This window comes from Felis catus, chromosome C1 (assembly GCF_018350175.1).
Source record: "Felis catus isolate Fca126 chromosome C1, F.catus_Fca126_mat1.0, whole genome shotgun sequence".
NCBI classification, from domain to species: domain Eukaryota; kingdom Metazoa; phylum Chordata; class Mammalia; order Carnivora; family Felidae; genus Felis; species Felis catus.
The window spans coordinates 65787368-65806102 of record NC_058375.1 but is presented as its reverse complement, the minus strand read 5'-3'; the positions used below and the strand labels follow the sequence as shown (position 1 = coordinate 65806102).

The window sequence follows — 18735 nt, the reverse complement described above, 5'->3', positions numbered from 1 at the left end:
ATTTGATGACATTTCATGCTAAACTATGGAACTTTGGCATTTTATCTATGAAACAGCCTTTCTTCGAGCAAATTTGAAAGGAAAAATAGTTAATCAGCATTTATATATGAGCACTCTTTTTATTTTTTTAATAACTTATATATCTATTCTTTGAGAGAGAGAGAGAGAGAGAGAGAGCACAAGCAGGGGAGGGGCAGAGAGAGAGGGAGACACAGAATCCGAAACAGGCTCCAGGCTCTGAGCTGTCAGCACAGAGCCCAACACCGGACTCAAATTTGTGAACCATGAGATCATGACCCGAGCCAAAGTCAGGAGCTTAACTGACTGAGCCACCCAGGCACCCCTGAGCATTCTGACTTTAATTATAAACATTATTTAAAGAACAACACTTACCTATTATTAAAGTCATGGCACAGGGCCACTTGGGTGGTCCAGTCAATTAAGCGATTGACTCCTGATTTCGGCTCAGGTCATGATCTTGCAGTTTGTGCATGGGGCTCTGTGCTGACAGCATGGAGCCTTCTTGGGATTCTCTCTCTCTCTCCCTCTCTCTCCCTCTCTCTCTGCCCCTCTCCTGCTTGTTCTCTCTCTCTCCCTCAAAAAAATAAATATTAAAATGTAATAAAATAATAAATTTAAAAAATCAAAATAAAGTCACTGCACATTCATCCCTCCCTCCCCTCTTCAGACTGTGTGGGGTACTAGGTCTGTCACTGAGTAAGAAAGCCTAAGGCTGGGTTTCTCCCTCTACCCACCACAAAGAGTGGCCTTCAGTAGCCAGGAAAAATGAAGTTAATTCCAAAACAGAGATCTTTATCTTTCAAACTAAAACATTTTTTAGTGTTTTGGCCTGACTGGGGAGGAGAGTAGGGAAGGGAGGCCAACAGAAATTCCTCAGAATTCTTTGGGTTCTATTACTTTGCTCAGTACCTGAATACATAGGGCATCACTCAGAAATCACTGGATGCGTGATTTTTGAGTTCTTGGCTGTTTCTTTATACTGTTTAGCAGATAATCTCTGGGTGAGTTGAATTGATTTGAACTTGAGATTTCGGCAACCATATAAAACAATCCAAGAAATTCAAAAAAATGAAGGCGTCAACAGTTTGGCTACATCTTAATGTCAATTTATACACAAGGGAGGTATTAGAGGCAAGGGTACCAATATAGATAAAAGAGGTTATCCATTCATCTTTACAGCCAAATATAAATGGCGTGCTAAATCGACCATATGGAAATCCACATCAATCTAAAACTATCTAAACAAGCAGAAATGGCTTTGTATTACTACCATTTAGCTTACACAGATAAACCTAAAGCATGCAATTAGGAGAAGGTCAATATCACACAGCGGAAATTATTCCCAGACAGACAACTGGATCTGCCACCATCCAGGAGAGCCTCTAGCAAACTAGCTTCAGCACCCAAATCCATAGATCAGCCTACCATAAGCTCCAGGGGATGAACTAAAAAAACAAAGATCTCTTCTAAAAAGCGTGCATTTAGAACTGCTTATTATTATTTTTTTTTTTTAGAAAGTCTATTCCCTTGAAATAAGAAACAGTCTGCCTTTGGACTTTCGGTAGAGAAAAGAATCACCACACATCCTACAATCATTTCAAAATCACGGCATGTTATCAAAGTTTATAAAGAGTCTAGAATTTTTAAAAATTCTTTGGTATGTCAGGTAGTTTTTTGATTCAGAAATAGTGTATGAGAGAAATAGTGAAATTGTCAGTCGCAAAAATATGTAGTTATAGAAGCATATAAAGATTAAACTGTATCAGAAACTAATTCTCTGAACTACAATGATCACAAGCATAATAATAAAGACATCTGTTGCTACTTTCTGTTGCAATTTGGAAATAAGCTTTTACATTAGGAAATGAGGAGTAAGAAGGCATTTACACAGTTCTTTCTTTCTAATTTTTTTTAACTTTTATTTATTTTTGAGAGACAGAGAGAGACAGAGCATGAATGGGGGAAGAGCAGAGAGAGAGGGAGACACAGAATCCGAAGCAGGCTCCAGGCTCCATGCTGTCAGCACAGAGACTGACGAGGGGCTCGAACCCACAAACTGTGAGATCATGACCTAAGCCGAGGTTGGACGTTTAACCGACTGAGCCACCCAGGCACCCAACAGTTCCTTCTTTCTATATGCAGCTCTAGTCCTGCTTTTCTCCAAAGAGTGCATTTGTAATATCAACAGACCCAAAGAACATGTTATGTTGGAGGAATATTCTCAGAAGCTTCTTCCTAGTGCACAGGTCTTGAGCAATTCTAAACCAAAACCTCAAGCAGGACTGGATGGAGGACAGGCCAACGGCAAGTGCTGATGCCCAGAGTTGTCAGTAGTAGATTCCTGGAACTAATCAGAATTGATTTGCTTTCTAAACTGCAGATTTTACCATGTCCTTCCATACACTGACTCCCTTCTGATTTAACTTCATACTTCCTAAGTTAGCAAAACCAAAGCAGCTAACAGAATACAGGTAGCAGAAAATGAGAAGAAAATTTACTCCCCACATTATCTTTTTTTCAATGTCAGGATTCTGAAGCCCAACCAAGAGGTATGGGGGCATGACAGAGAGGGGGGAGAAGTTCTACTTGTTCTGTTTGAATGTTATGATGATGCTGCATCCTAATAAGAATGTGCCTAAAACTTTCTTAGACTATATCAATAATAGTAAATGCACAACAAAATCCAAAATATACAAGAAGTCTAATGCTACTATTGTAATCATAATTGCTTACCTTAGAAAAAAAAGAAGAAAAATAGAATTCTATAAATAATAATCTTGATTTAATAGCTATGTACTTTACTTTATAACTTAAAAAAAGAAAATGTAGATTCTTTTCAAATGCCCGTGAAATATTTACAAAATCTGATAGTAAAAAGTTAACTAATTTGAAGAGTAAGATTTATAAGTTGATATAAAAAATTTTAAACTATTAAACTATATAACCCTCTGAAAAGCCTAATTTAAAAAGAAAAAATATAAATATTATATAAAATATTGGTAAAATATCTTCATAAGGTCCCAGTAATTCACTTTTGCTTTTAATTCCCTTGCCTTTGGGGATGTGTCGAGTAAGAGATTGCTACGGCTGAGGTCAGAGAGGTCTTTTCCTGCTTTCTCCTCTAAGGTTTTGATGGTTTCCTGTCTCACATTTAGGTCCTTTATCCAAGACATCCGGATGGCCAACAGGCACATGAAAAGATGTTCAGCGTCGCTCCTTATCAGGGAAATACAAATCAAAACCACACTCAGGTATCACCTCATGCCAGTCAGAGTGGCCAAAATGAACAAATCAGGAGACTATAGATGCTGGAGAGGATGTGGAGAAACGGGAACCCTCTTGCACTGTTGGTGGGAATGCAAATTGGTGCAGCCGCTCTGGAAAGCAGTGTGGAGGTTCCTCAGAAAATTAAAAATAGACCTACCCTATGACCCAGCAATAGCACTGCTAGGAATTTATCCAAGGGATACAGGAGTACTGATGCATAGGGCCACTTGTACCCCAATGTTCATAGCAGCACTCTCAACAATAGCCAAATTATGGAAAGAGCCTAAATGTCCATCAACTGATGAATGGATAAAGAAATTGTGGTTTATATACACAATGGAATATTACGTGGCAATGAGGAAAAAATGAAATATGGCCTTTTGTAGCAACGTGGATGGAACTGGAGAGTGTGATGCTAAGTGAAATAAGCCATACAGAGAAAGACAGATACCATATGGTTTCACTCTTATGTGGATCCTGAGAAACTTAACAGGAACCCATGGGGGAGGGGAAGGAAAAAAAAAAAAAAAAAAGAACAGGTTAGAGTGGGAGAGAGCCAAAGCATAAGAGACTCTTAAAAACTGAGAACAAACTGAGGGTTGATGGGGGGTGGGAGGGAGGAGAGGGTGGGTGATGGGTATTGAGGAGGGCACCTTTTGGGATGAGCACTGGGTGTTGTATGGAAACAAATTTGTCAATAAATTTCATATAAAAAAATATATTGGTAAAATAAACACATATAAATGTATATATAACTTTTATGTATGATAAATATAAGTTAATAGTTAAGAATATCTTCAATTATAAAGAAATTCTCAGTATAAAAATTTGCTAAGTTTATATTCTTTTTTTCAACGTTTTTTTTTTTTTTTAATTTATTTTTGGTACAGAGAGAGACAGAGCATGAACGGGGGCGGGGCAGAGAGAGAGGGAGACACAGAATCGGAAACAGGCTCCAGGCTCCGAGCCATCAGCCCAGAGCCTGACGCGGGGCTCGAACTCACAGACTGCGAGATCGTGACCTGGCTGAAGTCGGACGCTTAACCAACTGCGCCACCCAGGCGCCCCTCTAAGTTTATATTCTTGATGAAATTAAGTTATGTGAAAATATGCCAATGTTGGCTCAAGAAAAAGTAGAAAACTCAAACCAAAAATCAGGAAAAAAACCCTGAAACCCTATGAAAAAAACATCAAAATGATGCGAATCACCACAAAACAGCTAACATCCAAGTTACTTAAATTATTCTAGTACATAGAAATAGAATTTCCCTATTGATTTTTTAAACTAGTATAATTCTAGTATCAAAAGCTGAATACAATAAAAGAAGAAAATTATAGACTTTTTTAAACACAAAAAAGTTGTGCATGAACAACTTTCCCCCAAAATACACAAATGCTCAACAAGCCTACAGAAGGATGCTCAACATCATTAGTCAGAAAGGAAATGAAAATCAAAAGCATAATGAGCTACCACTAGATATCCACTAAAACAGCTATTATAAAATTTTTTTTCAAAAGAAAATAACAAGTGTCAGTGAAAATATAGAGACACCGGAACCCTCATACATTGCTGATTGGAAGGCATAATGGTGCAGCTGTTGTGGAAAATAATTTGGTGTTACCTCAAAAAGTTAAACCTAATATTACTACATGACCCAGCAAATTTCACTCCTAGTTATATACCCAAAAGAACTGGAAACAAGTGTTCAAACAAAACCTTGTATACAAATAGCAACACTATTTACAATAGCCAAAGCTGGAAACAACCCAAATGTCCACCAACTAATGAATGGATAAACCAAATGTGGTGTATCCATAGAAACAAATTATCATTCAGCCACAAAAAAGAATGAAATACTGATACATGCTACAACATGCATGAACCTTGAAAACATCATGGTAACTGAGAGAAGCCAAACAGAAAAGGCGACATATTTTAAGATTCCATTTATATAAAATAACCAAAATAGGCAAATCCATAAAGGCAGAGAGAGATTGATTAGTGGTTGCCATGGGCCACAAGGTGGGAAACAGGGTCTGGGGAATGACTGCTAAATGGGTATGGGGCTTCCTTTTGGGATGATGAGAATGTTCTAGACATGACAGTGGTGATGGTTACATGACATTTTAAATGCAAAAAATGTCATGGAATTGTACCCCTTAAAATGGTTAAAATAGTGAATGTTACGTTATGTGAATTTTGTCACAATAAAAATAAATTATTATTCTAAAAATGACTTCAAGTATGGGAGATCATGATCATGGAAAGGAACATTGTAATTAATAAACTGAAAGTATGCCTAAGTAAAATGTGAAGAAGATTGTAATTGTACATAAAGTTAAAGATGGATCAGTAGGGTAAAATAAAGGGTCCAGAAAGAGCCAAACACATTTAAGAATTTCATACATACTAAAGGTGGAATTTTAAACACTTGCAGAAAGACCACGGAATAAACTATTTGGGGACAGCTAGCTAACCATTCAAAAGAAAATTCATATCACTAATGTGCAAACTAAACAAAATAAACTATAAATGTGTTAAAAACATAAATACAAAAAATGAAAAAGCAAAAAGAAAAAAGCCACAAGAAAAAAGAGATGAACACCCATATCATCTCAGCCTGAGAAAAGTATTTCTTAACATGAACGCAGTACCACACAAAAAAATATTGATTCATTCACTACTTATATAAATTAAAATACTAAATTAAAAGGTTAACAATAAATATGGAAAAACAATTATTTTTATAACTGATTTTAAAATTATTTTTATATAATAGAATTATCTGTTCTTTATTATCCAAAGAGTTCTTGCAAATGATTCACAGAAACCTCATATTCTCAAAAAAAAGAAGATAATGCCCAATTATATAAGAAAAAGAAAGTTTATTCTGTCAATCAAAGAAATTAAATCAATATATTTTCCCTATCCGATAAGTAAAAGGATACACTCAGAATGCTAATAGTGGTTATCTCTGGAGAGTGGGGATTTGGGACATTTTTTTCCTTAATTTTAACTTGTAGTTTTCTATATTTTTTACACTAAAATTTTATACTTAAAAAAAACACTGCATTTTTAAAAATAGCTTGAGAGATTTTGTACAGATTGTGTACAGAAATTTCAGTACACAAAATTTAATATTCCTCAATAAGGAAAAGATACCTGTGGAAATAGACAGAAGCCTTTCCTTTCCAACGGAATTCCTAGCACACTGGAGTGCCTCTCTCTTCACTTACACTCCTACCCTGGGCTTTCTGCTTCCTTCCCTGCCTAGTCCCTGTTTCTCTCGCAACTCCTGCATTCTGTCTCCCAGTCCTTCCTGGGCATTCCTGTGGGTTTCGTTTTCCTTGTTTTCTGGTCCTCTGCCATGAACATAAATGCAAGAAGCAAAATAAAGGAATACGTACTCATAATAACAATATCAACCACTCTTGCTGGACTGCTACAGCACTGTTATTATTTAATACTTATTAATGCACCTTTGGGCCCAGATGTTCCTCCGCTATCACGAGAGCAACCAATAAAGCAATCAACCCTTTGCCCTGCTCCCAGACAAGGCTGGAAAAATGCAAACAGTTATATTTATCTCACATTACATGTGGAAAGAGAAGGAAAAGGAGGATGCACATATGAGCAAGAGATTGAAGAACGGAGTGCAAAGAACATGGGTAAAATGAAGAAGCTAGAAAATACGATTCCTAGTGTGTGCCTCAGGAGTACTTTCCCAGGTCAAGTCTCCATCTCGGCTTCACCCTCCACCTGGAGAGACACCCCACGTTTCGCTCAGCAAATGCCTGCTGAATGAACAAATCAATGAGTAAAATAACGAGTACATTAAAGCATCAATGAATTACTTTATTTTCTTCATTTCTACTATGAATGTTCACATTTTTTTCTTTATTTTCAGTCCTTTCCAACACTTGCTTTATGTATAATCTCAGAAAGAGCTGGTGGTTTCTGTAATGCTTCACTTCACCATTTATTTCTCTTCTATATCTTGAGTCACTTTTCTTATCAAATGATAGCATAAAATACTGCTTTGAATTATTAACTTGTTATGATATGATTTAATTTTTCTGCTACTCCTGTTTCATTACTTGAAAATTCTTCTAGCTTTCAATATTAGTTTATTACAGCCTGCTGTATTCTTATCTTGTTCAAACCTGTCCAAATACTGTCTTATTTGTACATTTTTATATCGCTAGGAATTATATGCATTATGATCTCTCTTCTCCTTGTTTTTTACAGTTTACATGACCTCACTTAGGATCACATTTACTTCCAGTAATTTTTCCTTCAAAGTGATATACTATAGAAATTTTTCACCTTCATGTTATAAAAAACAATCTCATCCACAAATATTCACAACAGAATACCTGTTACTCTGTTAGAATAGAAAATATAATCAAGTATCTTCATATTTCAATTTGCTACACATACCCTTTCTTCTCATCGTCTACAAGTATTGTTGCTTACAGCACAGATATTGTGACAGTTAAATCACAGAGATGTTACTATAGTATCTAAAACACTGCCTTGCACAATGGTAGGTGCTCTATAAATATTTGTCAAATAAATAAACAACTAACTCGTGGACAGCCATCTACTATAGCATCCATTTTTTCATTTAATAACTAAAAAGTGCCTTCAATCATCTCATTGACAAAGTTACTGTCTGGCAACATCAATGTTTTGTTTTGTTTTGTTTTTTTAATTTGAGAGAGAGAGAGAAAGAGCACACGATCTGGGGAGAGAGGCAGAGGGAGAGAGAGAGAGGGAGAGAGAATCTTAAGCAGACTCCATGTCCAGCACAGAGCTACATGGGACTCAATCCAACCACCCGGGATCATGATCTGAGCTGAAATCAAGAGTCGGATGCTCAACTGACTGAGCCACCCAGGCACCCCTGCATTAATATTTAATCATAACAGCAACCATAACAATAATAGTATAATAACTGAAGCATATGATACTATGTCAGGCACTATTTTAACTTGCATTATTAATTTATTTAGTCCTCACAACAACCCAAGGAAGTTGAGAACTATTACAACACCTCTTACATATGAGGAAACTGAGGCACAAAGTGGTTATGGTCACACAGCCAGGAAGTGGAAGAAATAAGACTTATCTTAGCTCTCAGGGTATATCTTTTACTCCAAGCTATAAGCTCTTTGAGGAAAGAGCTTTATCTCTCACTCCCTAGAACTACTCACAATCTGGGCATACTGCCTTATACCTAACAGTCTCAATCATTTTGAACTAATTTTAACTTGATTTAAATAATTTGTACATTAATACCTTGTAAATTATTATAATTATAAAATACTTGAGAATTTGAATAAGATGCCAAAGATTAGCAGGCGACATCTTTACTTCTTATGAGACAGTGAAATAAGGAACAGTGACCCGAAACTTCAGGTGGAAATGTCCAAGAAAAGTTTTATGAAGCTGCGAGCTCCCTATGCTCCTTTCCAGTGCAAGCAAAGCTTCTTCATAGAGGAGAACACGGAAAACATCTGAACTAAACAGGGATGATCTTTTCTAATTGAGATGGTGGGTGGCAGGATTTGGGGATTTTAGATTTACTACGAGCCAATCACTGTACTATCGATGTAGGGAGGTCAAATCATTTTTTCTGATAGCCCTTTTAAGGAAATAGCATTATTATAATCGGTTGACAACGGTACAGAATTGGCTTAGAGTAGCTCCATGTGACAGCTAAGAGGTGGTAGGGCTGGGATCCTGTCCCCTTCCTGTACTTGAATAACTACAGTACCTAAAGAGAAGGCTTAATTTGAAACTGTGCACTAAAAGCTAAAAATAAATCCTTTTACATAATCCTATTGTCTCTGTCTCCTTCACCACCATACCACAGCCACTCCATTCTGACATTCCACTGTCTGAATTCTTTTTGAGGATTTATTAGCCAAGGGGGAGTGAGAAAAACCACCTCCCCATCTGTATGAAGCCATAATTGTACCCACTCTTTTGTGACACTACCATACTTACACCCAGGACAGAGGATGGACAGAATGACAAACTTATACAAGCTTTGAAAAGTAATATTTGCAAATATCAAAAGGCAGTTTTTTTCCTATTGGATGAAATCCTCTCTAAATATAGATAAACAGCATTGATATCCGAGGCAAATTTCATGTGATTATAAATGCCTTCCAGAGCAAATATAAATGGAAGGCATTTTATATACCCCCCTGTAAGGATACGACTAAACAAATAAAGTTAAAACTGGCAACCTAGAGAGATTCTGGGCACATTAACATCTTGAATTGTTCTTTAAATGTTTGGGAGCTTAATAAAAACCCCAAGACACATTAAGCCAGAAGATTTTTATATCCAAGGGAGTATAAATAAATCCACATGTTTCTGATTCATTTACACTTGAATCACTCAAGCAATGTTTTTAAGTGCCGTCCCAATGTCTATGGTATCTTTGGGCATTTTTATAACTCTTTCTCCTTAAAAACAGGAAATCATGTTTTTTTAAGAGTAAATGAACTTAAAATACCAAAATTATTCCACACCACTGTACACATACAAAGCAAATTTTTATGAAAATCGTCAGCTTAGCAATGTCTTTTTTAATTGATTGACCTTTGCAGAACCAATTTTACACTATATGCTCCATGGAGGGAGATAATAAACTAAAAGGAATTCAACTCCAAAGATGTATACATAGCTCAATATATTAGTCGAATCAGACTGTCAACCTATGTGTAATATATGTTCTATTTAGATAATATATGAACAAATGGGCTTCTGAAAGACTGTCTTAAGCTGGACTCTGCAGGAAATAAACTTTGAGACAGAGATCTGCAAGCAGGGAGTGGTTCCGGGGAGTGTGGGATGGTGAGGGAAGCAGGGTTTGGCAAAGAGGGAAGCAGAGTTCAGTGCATTTGCAACAAAGGCCTCAGCCAGTGAGTTCTGAAGTATGGATGGCCCTTCAGAAATGTCCTAAATGAGGCAAGGGGGTAAGAGTTCTGTATCTCTACAACCATCCGTCCCTGCAGACACAGTGACCAAAGGGTGCACCACAGTCAAGGCAGCTTCTGTTGGGTAAGGGTAACTTCCCAGAGAGAAAGGCTCACCTATCATTTGCCATTAGCCCTCTAAGACCTGTTCATTATGATGCCAATACCTTTAGTAATTCAGTCAAACTTCAATCAGCTACCTAATTTTGTTATTTATATCTGACAAACATCTTAGTGACTAAATGTTTAACTACATTGACTAGAAACACTAGCGTAAGAGTAATAACCTTTTTAGAAATCAAGTTCAAAATTTATATATGCAAGAGAACACATTTCTTGGGTAAACCCACCTACATAAGAAATCTATGTACTCTTCATATACTTTACACTTCTTTTCCCAAGTCAAAATTATCTTCTATCCCTGAAGAGAAAGTAAACAAATGTATGGCCTTCTAGTAAAAGATTGTCGAAGTTTAATAGCATCTACAGTTGCTGACTTAGGGAACAGATTAAAAATTACCACTTGGTTTCAGTATTTGCTTAATTAACTCTTACCTACAAAACTGCGAATCCACATTCTGGTCAATCATTTGCAATCTTTTGACATTCATATTACTTAAGTTACAGTCAACCAGTCAACAAGTATTTATTGCTCTGCCAAACTGGTTAAATAAGCATAGCAATAATAATAAATTCTTTTCAGGGTTACATATTCTAGAAATGGAACATTAAAAAGAATCATTACTTGTATAAAGGCAAAAATAATAAGAAAATGTTACTTGAAGTGTGGATAAATGGGGTTTTTTTCCCTTACTCTAGAAACAACGAAAGAATGTCTTTCAGATTTATTTATTAAGGAGAAGTGATTCACCTAGGATATGCACAAGACAATTTTATAACTGCCATTTGACTCTTAAAGATTTTTGTATTAATTTGTTGCTAAATGAAATCATAAGCTAATAAGCTAATAAGCTTAAAAGCTAATAAGTGCCCATTGTAGTTTCCTGTATTTTTCAGTTGGGATTGTAATTAACCGAATTTATATGAGCTCACCATGTTTAAAACTATAAAATCCAGATATTGTAAAATTTTTAATTTCAAAATTTTAATGAGCTATATTTTAAACTAATACTATTTTTGTACTACATTTCTGAATCTTAATTCCTGAAAACATACATTTCCTCCTTTGGAAAAATAACACATTAAATTTAAAAATAAAAATAAAAACGGGATTTTTAGGGCAATGAAACTATTCTGCATGATACTGTAATGGTGGACACATGTCAATATACATTTATCAAAACTCACACAATCTACAACACTAAGGTAAAACACTACAGAGTTTAGTCAATAAGAATGTAACAGTATTGACTCATGAATTGTGACAATGTACCACACCCAGGTAAGACTTAATAATAAGGATACCTGGGGGTGTGGGAGGGACATGAGAGGGTATATGTGAACTCTGTGCTTACCACTCATTTCCCTGTAACCCTAAAGGTACTCAAGAAAAATAAAGTCTATTAAAAACACAAAGGAAGAGAAAACTCAAACAACAGGATCATCTTACTTTGTATTGACTGAACCTAATCATCAAAATTAATAAAGTATTCCCTTTGTCATCAGCTACAAATATAAATAATTTTAGAAAGTATGCCTCTATTGATAAATTCTGATGCACTAAATCTTGTCAAGCACAAACACTATCATCTGCTCCTTTTCATGAGTGCACCTGTATCTTTGTTTCAGTTTGAGGCTTGAACATGACAGTGATAACAGGTCAGAAAATGTGTATAGATGTTCATTCAAATTATAAATCCAAATGATTTATTGGGTTTAGATTGTATGAATCCAGTTGATTCATACTCATCAATCATAGAAAGAAGACACATGATGTAAAGTAGGGCACTGTGGAAGCTGTTAGCATTATAGTACAACTATGGGAATCCAGAAGCTTGATTTCAGAGGCACTTTAAAAATGGACAGTAGACATATGTGGAATTGAAACAAAACATATGAACATAGAAGAAGGGAAGGGAAAATAAAATAGAGAGGGAGAGGCAAAGCATAAGAGATTCTGAAATACAGAAGACAAACTGAGGGCTGGTGGAGGGGTGTTGGGTGGGGAGATGGGCTAAATGGGTGATGGGCATTAAGGAGGGCACTTGTTGGGATGAGCACTGGGTGTTTTATGTAAGTGATGAATCACTAAATTCTACTCCTGAAATCATTATTACACTATATGTTAACTAACTCGGACTCAAATAAAATTTAAAAATTAAAAATATAAGATAAAATAAAAATGGAGAATAGAGAATGATGGCTCAGTCACTAATATCTATGCACTTTTTCTAAGCATTTAAGGGGAAAAAAAGAGAAATGTTTCAAATGAGATAGTGTTGGGTGCTATTTGGCATTCCCAAACCTGAGTTTTTTATGAGGGCTCCATTTAGAGCTGTCTGCTGGCCTTAACCTAATGCCCAAGGCACATGTGTCCAGACCACAAAAGTTATAAATCCTTTAGGCAGAATGTGCTATGAAGATCCAGGTCTCCACAAGAGAAACCAGGAATGCAAAGAATGATTCAAATAAAAGGAGTATGCATCTGTGGTATATCTACCATGCATCTCACACAGAAATAATTCTCACACTAAAAAGTACTGATACATTGGTGTCATAGATGTATTGATAACTTGTAAATAGAACACAGATCTCAGAAATAAAATTATGCTTCTACTAGAAATATGTTCAAAATATGAATTAAATTATATCCAATTTAACAGTGAAGGAAGCCAAGAATTCAGAAAGAGAAATTAAAGAAAAACATAAGTTCAAAATATCCATGATGAGCATGAAATTGTGCTACCTTCCACCGTGTCACCGCAGCTAACCTGTCATTCCTATTTCCCAATCAGAAGCCAGAATGAAGCAGGATTTTAAACGTGACTGGAACAAACAAAAAAACCAAAGCACTAGTGATTATCTCAGTTGTCCAGACTATCTTGTATCTCACTGAGTTCACTATTTTGTTGTTTTCAGGTTCTCTCCAGTGCTAGGGCCCTCATTTAAAATTTTTCTTTAAATATTTTCAGGTACCTTTTTTCTCACCTTCTTCACATTCCCTTTCCAACCTCCAAATTAATTTCAGTGCTATTCATACTCACTTTTTACTTGGAAAAGTTACTGTGTTTCAAAGTTTAAGGAAAAAAGAAGAAGCATTGTCCAAGGGAAATTCCCTTTGTTGAGTGGTGTAAATTAAAATCTCCAAGAATGAGCACTAAAGTGATTCTAAGTATTGATAGAACTGCTCTCTGCTATTCAGATTCAAATAACTAGACTCTGAGCACAGATCAGATCACTGCTTGGGTTCACCCCAGGCCTCCTAAACTGACAACAAGCAGGCCTCAAAATGTTGACCTGCCACTGACAATCTCAACCTCACCCCCATCCCCCGTGGTTGGGTTCTTAGGACCAGTTCAGGCACATCATGAAAAAATATTTAAGTGATTTAACAATTGAAGATGTTAAATTCAAAGTGTGAGGACATAATATGAATAAAGAAATATTCAAAAAGTAGAAATCCTTTTGTAAAATAAAGTCAGCCGTCACGGAATCTGTCAGCCACAGAAGCTCTCCCCAACTTTCTTGTGCATCAGGATCAGCAGGATTGTTGATTAAAACTCCACTGGCAACAATTCTCGGACAGTGGTCCTGCTGGGGGCCTAGGAAAACTGCATCAGTAACAAGTACCAGGCAAAGTATGACCACAACCTTTCTGTTCCATCTACCTTTGTCTCCCTGGTTTGCCTTACCTCTGCCTGCGGGCCACCTATATTATTGTCTCTAGCCCATTTCTTCACTGGTACAGAAAAAGGAATAAAAATCATCTTTGCTGCTTTCACTCACTATGTACAGAGGATTCTTTTCTCTTTCGTGACATGTTGTCGACCTTTCTGTCATAAAATGATGAAGGGAGTTAAGGCCATACTTATCAATTATAAGTATTTTTTCCTTCTACCAAGAAGGTAATATAAATGACTTATGTTTGTTGCTAATTCCTTAACTTTAGCCTTCATTTACAAATAAAAATATCAAGCTGTGAAACATAGTTACTGGCTACATTAAAAAAAAAAAAAAAAAAGGAATGGAATGGAATGATAAGGGAAGGATCCTTGGCTCTCCTGAGAATCATACCTCTCCCTGAGCTATTGGCACTGCTCTTGGGTTGGTGTACTAGTGATCACTTCACCTAATCTATCCATAGACTTCACCTGCACTATCCAACTATTTCAACTCATCACCTCCTCTTGCAAGCCGAGACCTAGTCTTATATGTTTAGAAAAACTCAGTAGCTAATATGCCTTTTCTATAAGTTAAAAGTCTCTGTGACTTGCTACCAAGACTTGGTTGAGTCCACTCCAATACTGTATTATACTTGGTCATTTTTGTTTCACACTTTAGAAACCAATCCTATTAAGTATATTAAAACTATGTTACTCTGTTAAAATTACTCCCTACTCTACTGCAAGCAGGTTACACTATGGTTAGAATTGTTTAGCAAGACCCTTCTTTCAACTCAGGACTTGTGGGAAAATAATCACATGTACCATAAGTAGCTTAATTCTAAGCCAGAGCTGGGTGTTGACATACGTTTTGAGTAGGAATAAACTCCAGCATTTAAAAGATTGAACACTGTTGCCCATCAAGACTAACAGCTTCAAAAAACACAACAAACCCTGTATTAAACATGGAAAAATGGAAGAAAGCAGAAATTGTCAAAACGTTAGACGCTTACCAGAAATGGACTCCAGCAAATGCAGGAGACACACATTATAGCCAGGAGCTGGATGACCATTTCAAAATGATGAGACCTGCCTTGTCTGTGCTGCTGACTTTTAAATTTAACTCTTAAAAGTGTAATTCCCGTGATGGCATTGCACAGGAATGAAACGCCAAGGGCTAAGAGCCCCAGAAAAGAAAAGAGTAGAAGATAAAACCTATCTTCCCAGTCTTTGACGTGTTCTGTTTTGTAGAAACACCAGGTCTTCGATGCTTGGATTTTATAGTTTCGATGCCCAAGGATGGGTAGCAAAGCTATGAAAACAGCAAACAAGCACACTCCACTCAACATCATTTTCACATGTTTGGATGTAATTTTCGTTGAATGAAATATTGGTTTGGTGACTCCAATACATCGCTCAATGGCCATCACACTGCCTAGAAAAAGTGGGCACAGACCAGAGAATACCATGCAGATACCAAAAATACTGCAAAGGATGTTCGACTGGTCAAAGCGGATCCACTCTTTATCAGAAGCGTATACAAAGACTGCTATAGCTCCATTGATGAGGTGGCCAAAGAAGTCTGTGATTACCAGGGCACTAGCGAAAAGCAGAAATGATGCCTTGGACTTCTGTCTAAATCTCTGATAGGCCTTCATGAGAATAGCAATGGCAAGGCTGTTTGATAAGATTCCCACTGTCATGAAGATTACTGAAAAAAATACTGAAACCCGGTTTTCCGTCTGGCAAGTTGTATTTGAAAGGAGCCCAGCTTCAGGAGACACTGGCTGTTTGGAATTGTTCATAGACATCGTTGTGGAGATAAAAAGCTGGCCACTTAAGTCATCTCCCTCTCAAAACAGTGCAGGCTTCTAGTCCGGACATCTGCAGCATAAAGACAGAGGAATTATGAGCCCTGGATAACTGCTCATCTGACATTTAAGACTGAAGCACCCCAGCACCCTGTGGTGAGAATCAGATTTATCTGGCCTATCATAAGCAAGGTTGCATCATACCAAAGCAGCGCACATCTGCCTGCGGTTCCACATTTCATGTTCAAGGTAAAGAGGCTGCCAAACTTGAGACCCTTTGGTTAAGGCTGTGGCCCCTCTGCAAACGGGTGCCTCCTAAATCTCCTCCTGACACTTCACAGACACCTTAAAACTTTTAAAGCTTACAAAATCACTAACAAGATTAGATTTAAACCCAAGAAAATTTGTAAAAGCATACTAGTCTGTTTAAATAATTAAATGACCGTTTCAAGTTTTGCTTTTTTTTTTTTTTTCTTCTTTCATAGGCTTTGTCCCCAAACTGCAGATTATTCTTTAGGTAAACTACCTGTTTGTCAGGCGGACAAAACCATCTTCTTCGAACTTTGGGAGGGGGCCGAGTGGACCGGCAAACTCACTGTTGTTAAACGGGGCTTCCCACAGTACGTTCTAAGACTGATAGCAAACCACACGGTCTGGAACCCCTGGAAGGTAGACTGGTGGGTCGCTAAGAAGCTTTTCTTGTGGAGCCACAACCTGTGCAGAAATCCCGGCTCTCTCGGTAGGAAAGGGGGCAGGTCATGCACATTGTGAGCACATGCTGTTGATCAAGTGACAGCTTCAGGGGAGCGGCATCTAACGCGAAGTATTCATTTGTATTCATTTATCGTCCTCACCGTAGTGTGCTGAGGTCTGAGTCACAGACCTTGATACCCAAGACCACAGCCACCCACCCGCCCCAACTAATTCGATTGGGGTTTCCCCGAGCCGCTTTCCGGGAGGCTGGGTATTACCGAGCCAGCCTTTCCTGGGCCCGGCCCGAGTGGGGCCGCCCGGGCTGCCCCGAGGGCGGCCGCCTGCTCCGGGTCTTACTCACAGCTCAACTTTCGCCGTTACTACCCCTCTGCCCCTAAGCCTCCGCTTGCAACATCCTTCCCAAACCTAACTTGCTGAAACTTTCTGCTATTGCTCAAACGCCAAAGGGCCGGTTCCCTTCCTCCCTGGGGGGCGCCAAAGGCCTGCGCTTGCCCCTGCGCGGGACTCCCAAGGGTCGCTGGCCGGGAACCGCAGGACGAGAAGAGAACTCCCCCTTGGCCCGGTTCCCTCCCTTGAGACCCTTTCCACCCGCTTCCTACTTGCGCAGCTCTGAATCGGTTCGCGTTGGCCGGAATACTCTTCTCTCTGATGATCTCCCCAGCTCGGGCCATCTGGTCCAAACTTGTTGCCAAGCTCAGACTAAGGTGCCCTCCAGTGCGGCTGGGTGAGCGCGCCGCCTCGGTCGGGTGGAGCACCCGGAGGCCGACGCGCGGGAATCCAGCCCCTGGAAAGGTGATTACCTTGGCCTCCCGGGCCGCCCGCAGGACTGTCGGCGAAGGGCGCGCGGCTCCCAGTGCCATCGCGCGCCCGGCCCCTCTCCCGGCCGCTGCGGGCTCCTCTGGCGCAGCGCCGCGCTCCCGCTCGGCTCCGCTCGGCACCGCAGCACGTCCCTCCGTGCGCTGCCCCAGCGCAGAACCTGCGGGCGCGCTGGGCTCCTCTGGTCCCTCAGCGCCCAGCGGCGCTCGCAGCCTGGGCGGGATGGAGAGCGCGGGTGACCTCAGCCCCCCTTCCTCTCGTCGCTCCTCTCCGCCCCCTTTTCCAGGAGCCCAGAGCCCCAGCGCGAGACACGCGGGCTGCGCGCCCCGGTGCAACCGCATCCCCCCTCAGCATCAGAGCTGCCCTTGCAGCAGCCCCACCGCTCAGGGAAAAGTTTTGCTTCAACCTTGTATTCAAGCTAAAGGCGCCGCCTCTAAAGCTGCAAAATAGGAATCGGGAGAGTTGAGGAGAGCCTGCAGACAGCTGTCTTGGCAGCGTGTTGTACTGTCAGATTGTAGTTTGCAGACTGAATTCGCCCCAAATCCACCTCGAAAGGGGTAAAGAAACCAAGGAGGGAGAGAGCGACGGTGGGGCTTAGCCGATATCCCCAGGGGGTTTAGAACAAGTATTCAAGCCACGTGTTGTAAATGACAGCAGTCGCTGCCTAAGGGTTCACTGTCACTTAGAAGACTGGACTACTTTCTAACTTTTCTAATGTGCGAAGGAGAAGGGAAGGGAAGTATTCGTGAAGGATACCTGCAGATAAGGGATTAGTAACATTTTGATGATTTTAAAAGCCCAATGTTGACAGTATTTCTAATGGTGTGTTTACCCAGCGTTGTGAATCTAAATTTTGTGGAGATCGTTTTATGATCAAGTGAAGAAATACCCACTACTTCCTTAGGAATTATGATTTGAGTCATTTTAACACTGTAACTGCTTTTTTGCTAATATTGTTTGGATCCATACCTGCTGTGTCTCATTTTTCCAGCGAAACACTTAAGGAAATCTATTACCGACCCTTGCTCTTTTTTATTTTAGTAAAATGTTGCCACCACCTATGTGAAAAAACAGTGCCACGTGGAAATAAACCCTCTTTTCTGTTCTAAAATCAGAAGGGGCCTCTAAATTCCTGGAAATTGAAAAGGACCATAAAACGCTAAAGTAAGATAAAATAAATTAGTCATTAACTATAGAAAGGAACAACTGCACAGTTTTCCCCTGTAGTAGATACTGAGATTTTTTTTTTTAATGATATGATCATAACTTGTAAAATAAACTGTTACTCAGGTATGGTCAGGGACTTGAACAATTTGATTAACCAAATATTC

General features: G+C 38.8%; 1 protein-coding gene across 4 annotated transcripts in view; it reads right to left on the bottom strand.

The window, feature by feature from the left end:
* Positions 1-17697, bottom strand: part of PTGFR (prostaglandin F receptor) — a 52431-nt gene extending 34734 nt beyond the window's left edge. The window contains exons 1-2 of one of the 4 annotated variants that reach the window (XM_006934847.5): positions 17389-17697; positions 15077-15947 (exon numbers count right to left, since the gene is read on the bottom strand). In XM_006934847.5, coding sequence (XP_006934909.1) covers positions 15077-15874 — 798 coding nt within the window. In that variant the 5' untranslated portion in view covers positions 15875-15947; positions 17389-17697. 4 annotated transcript variants of the gene reach the window in all.
* Positions 17698-18735: the final 1038 nt, after the last annotated feature.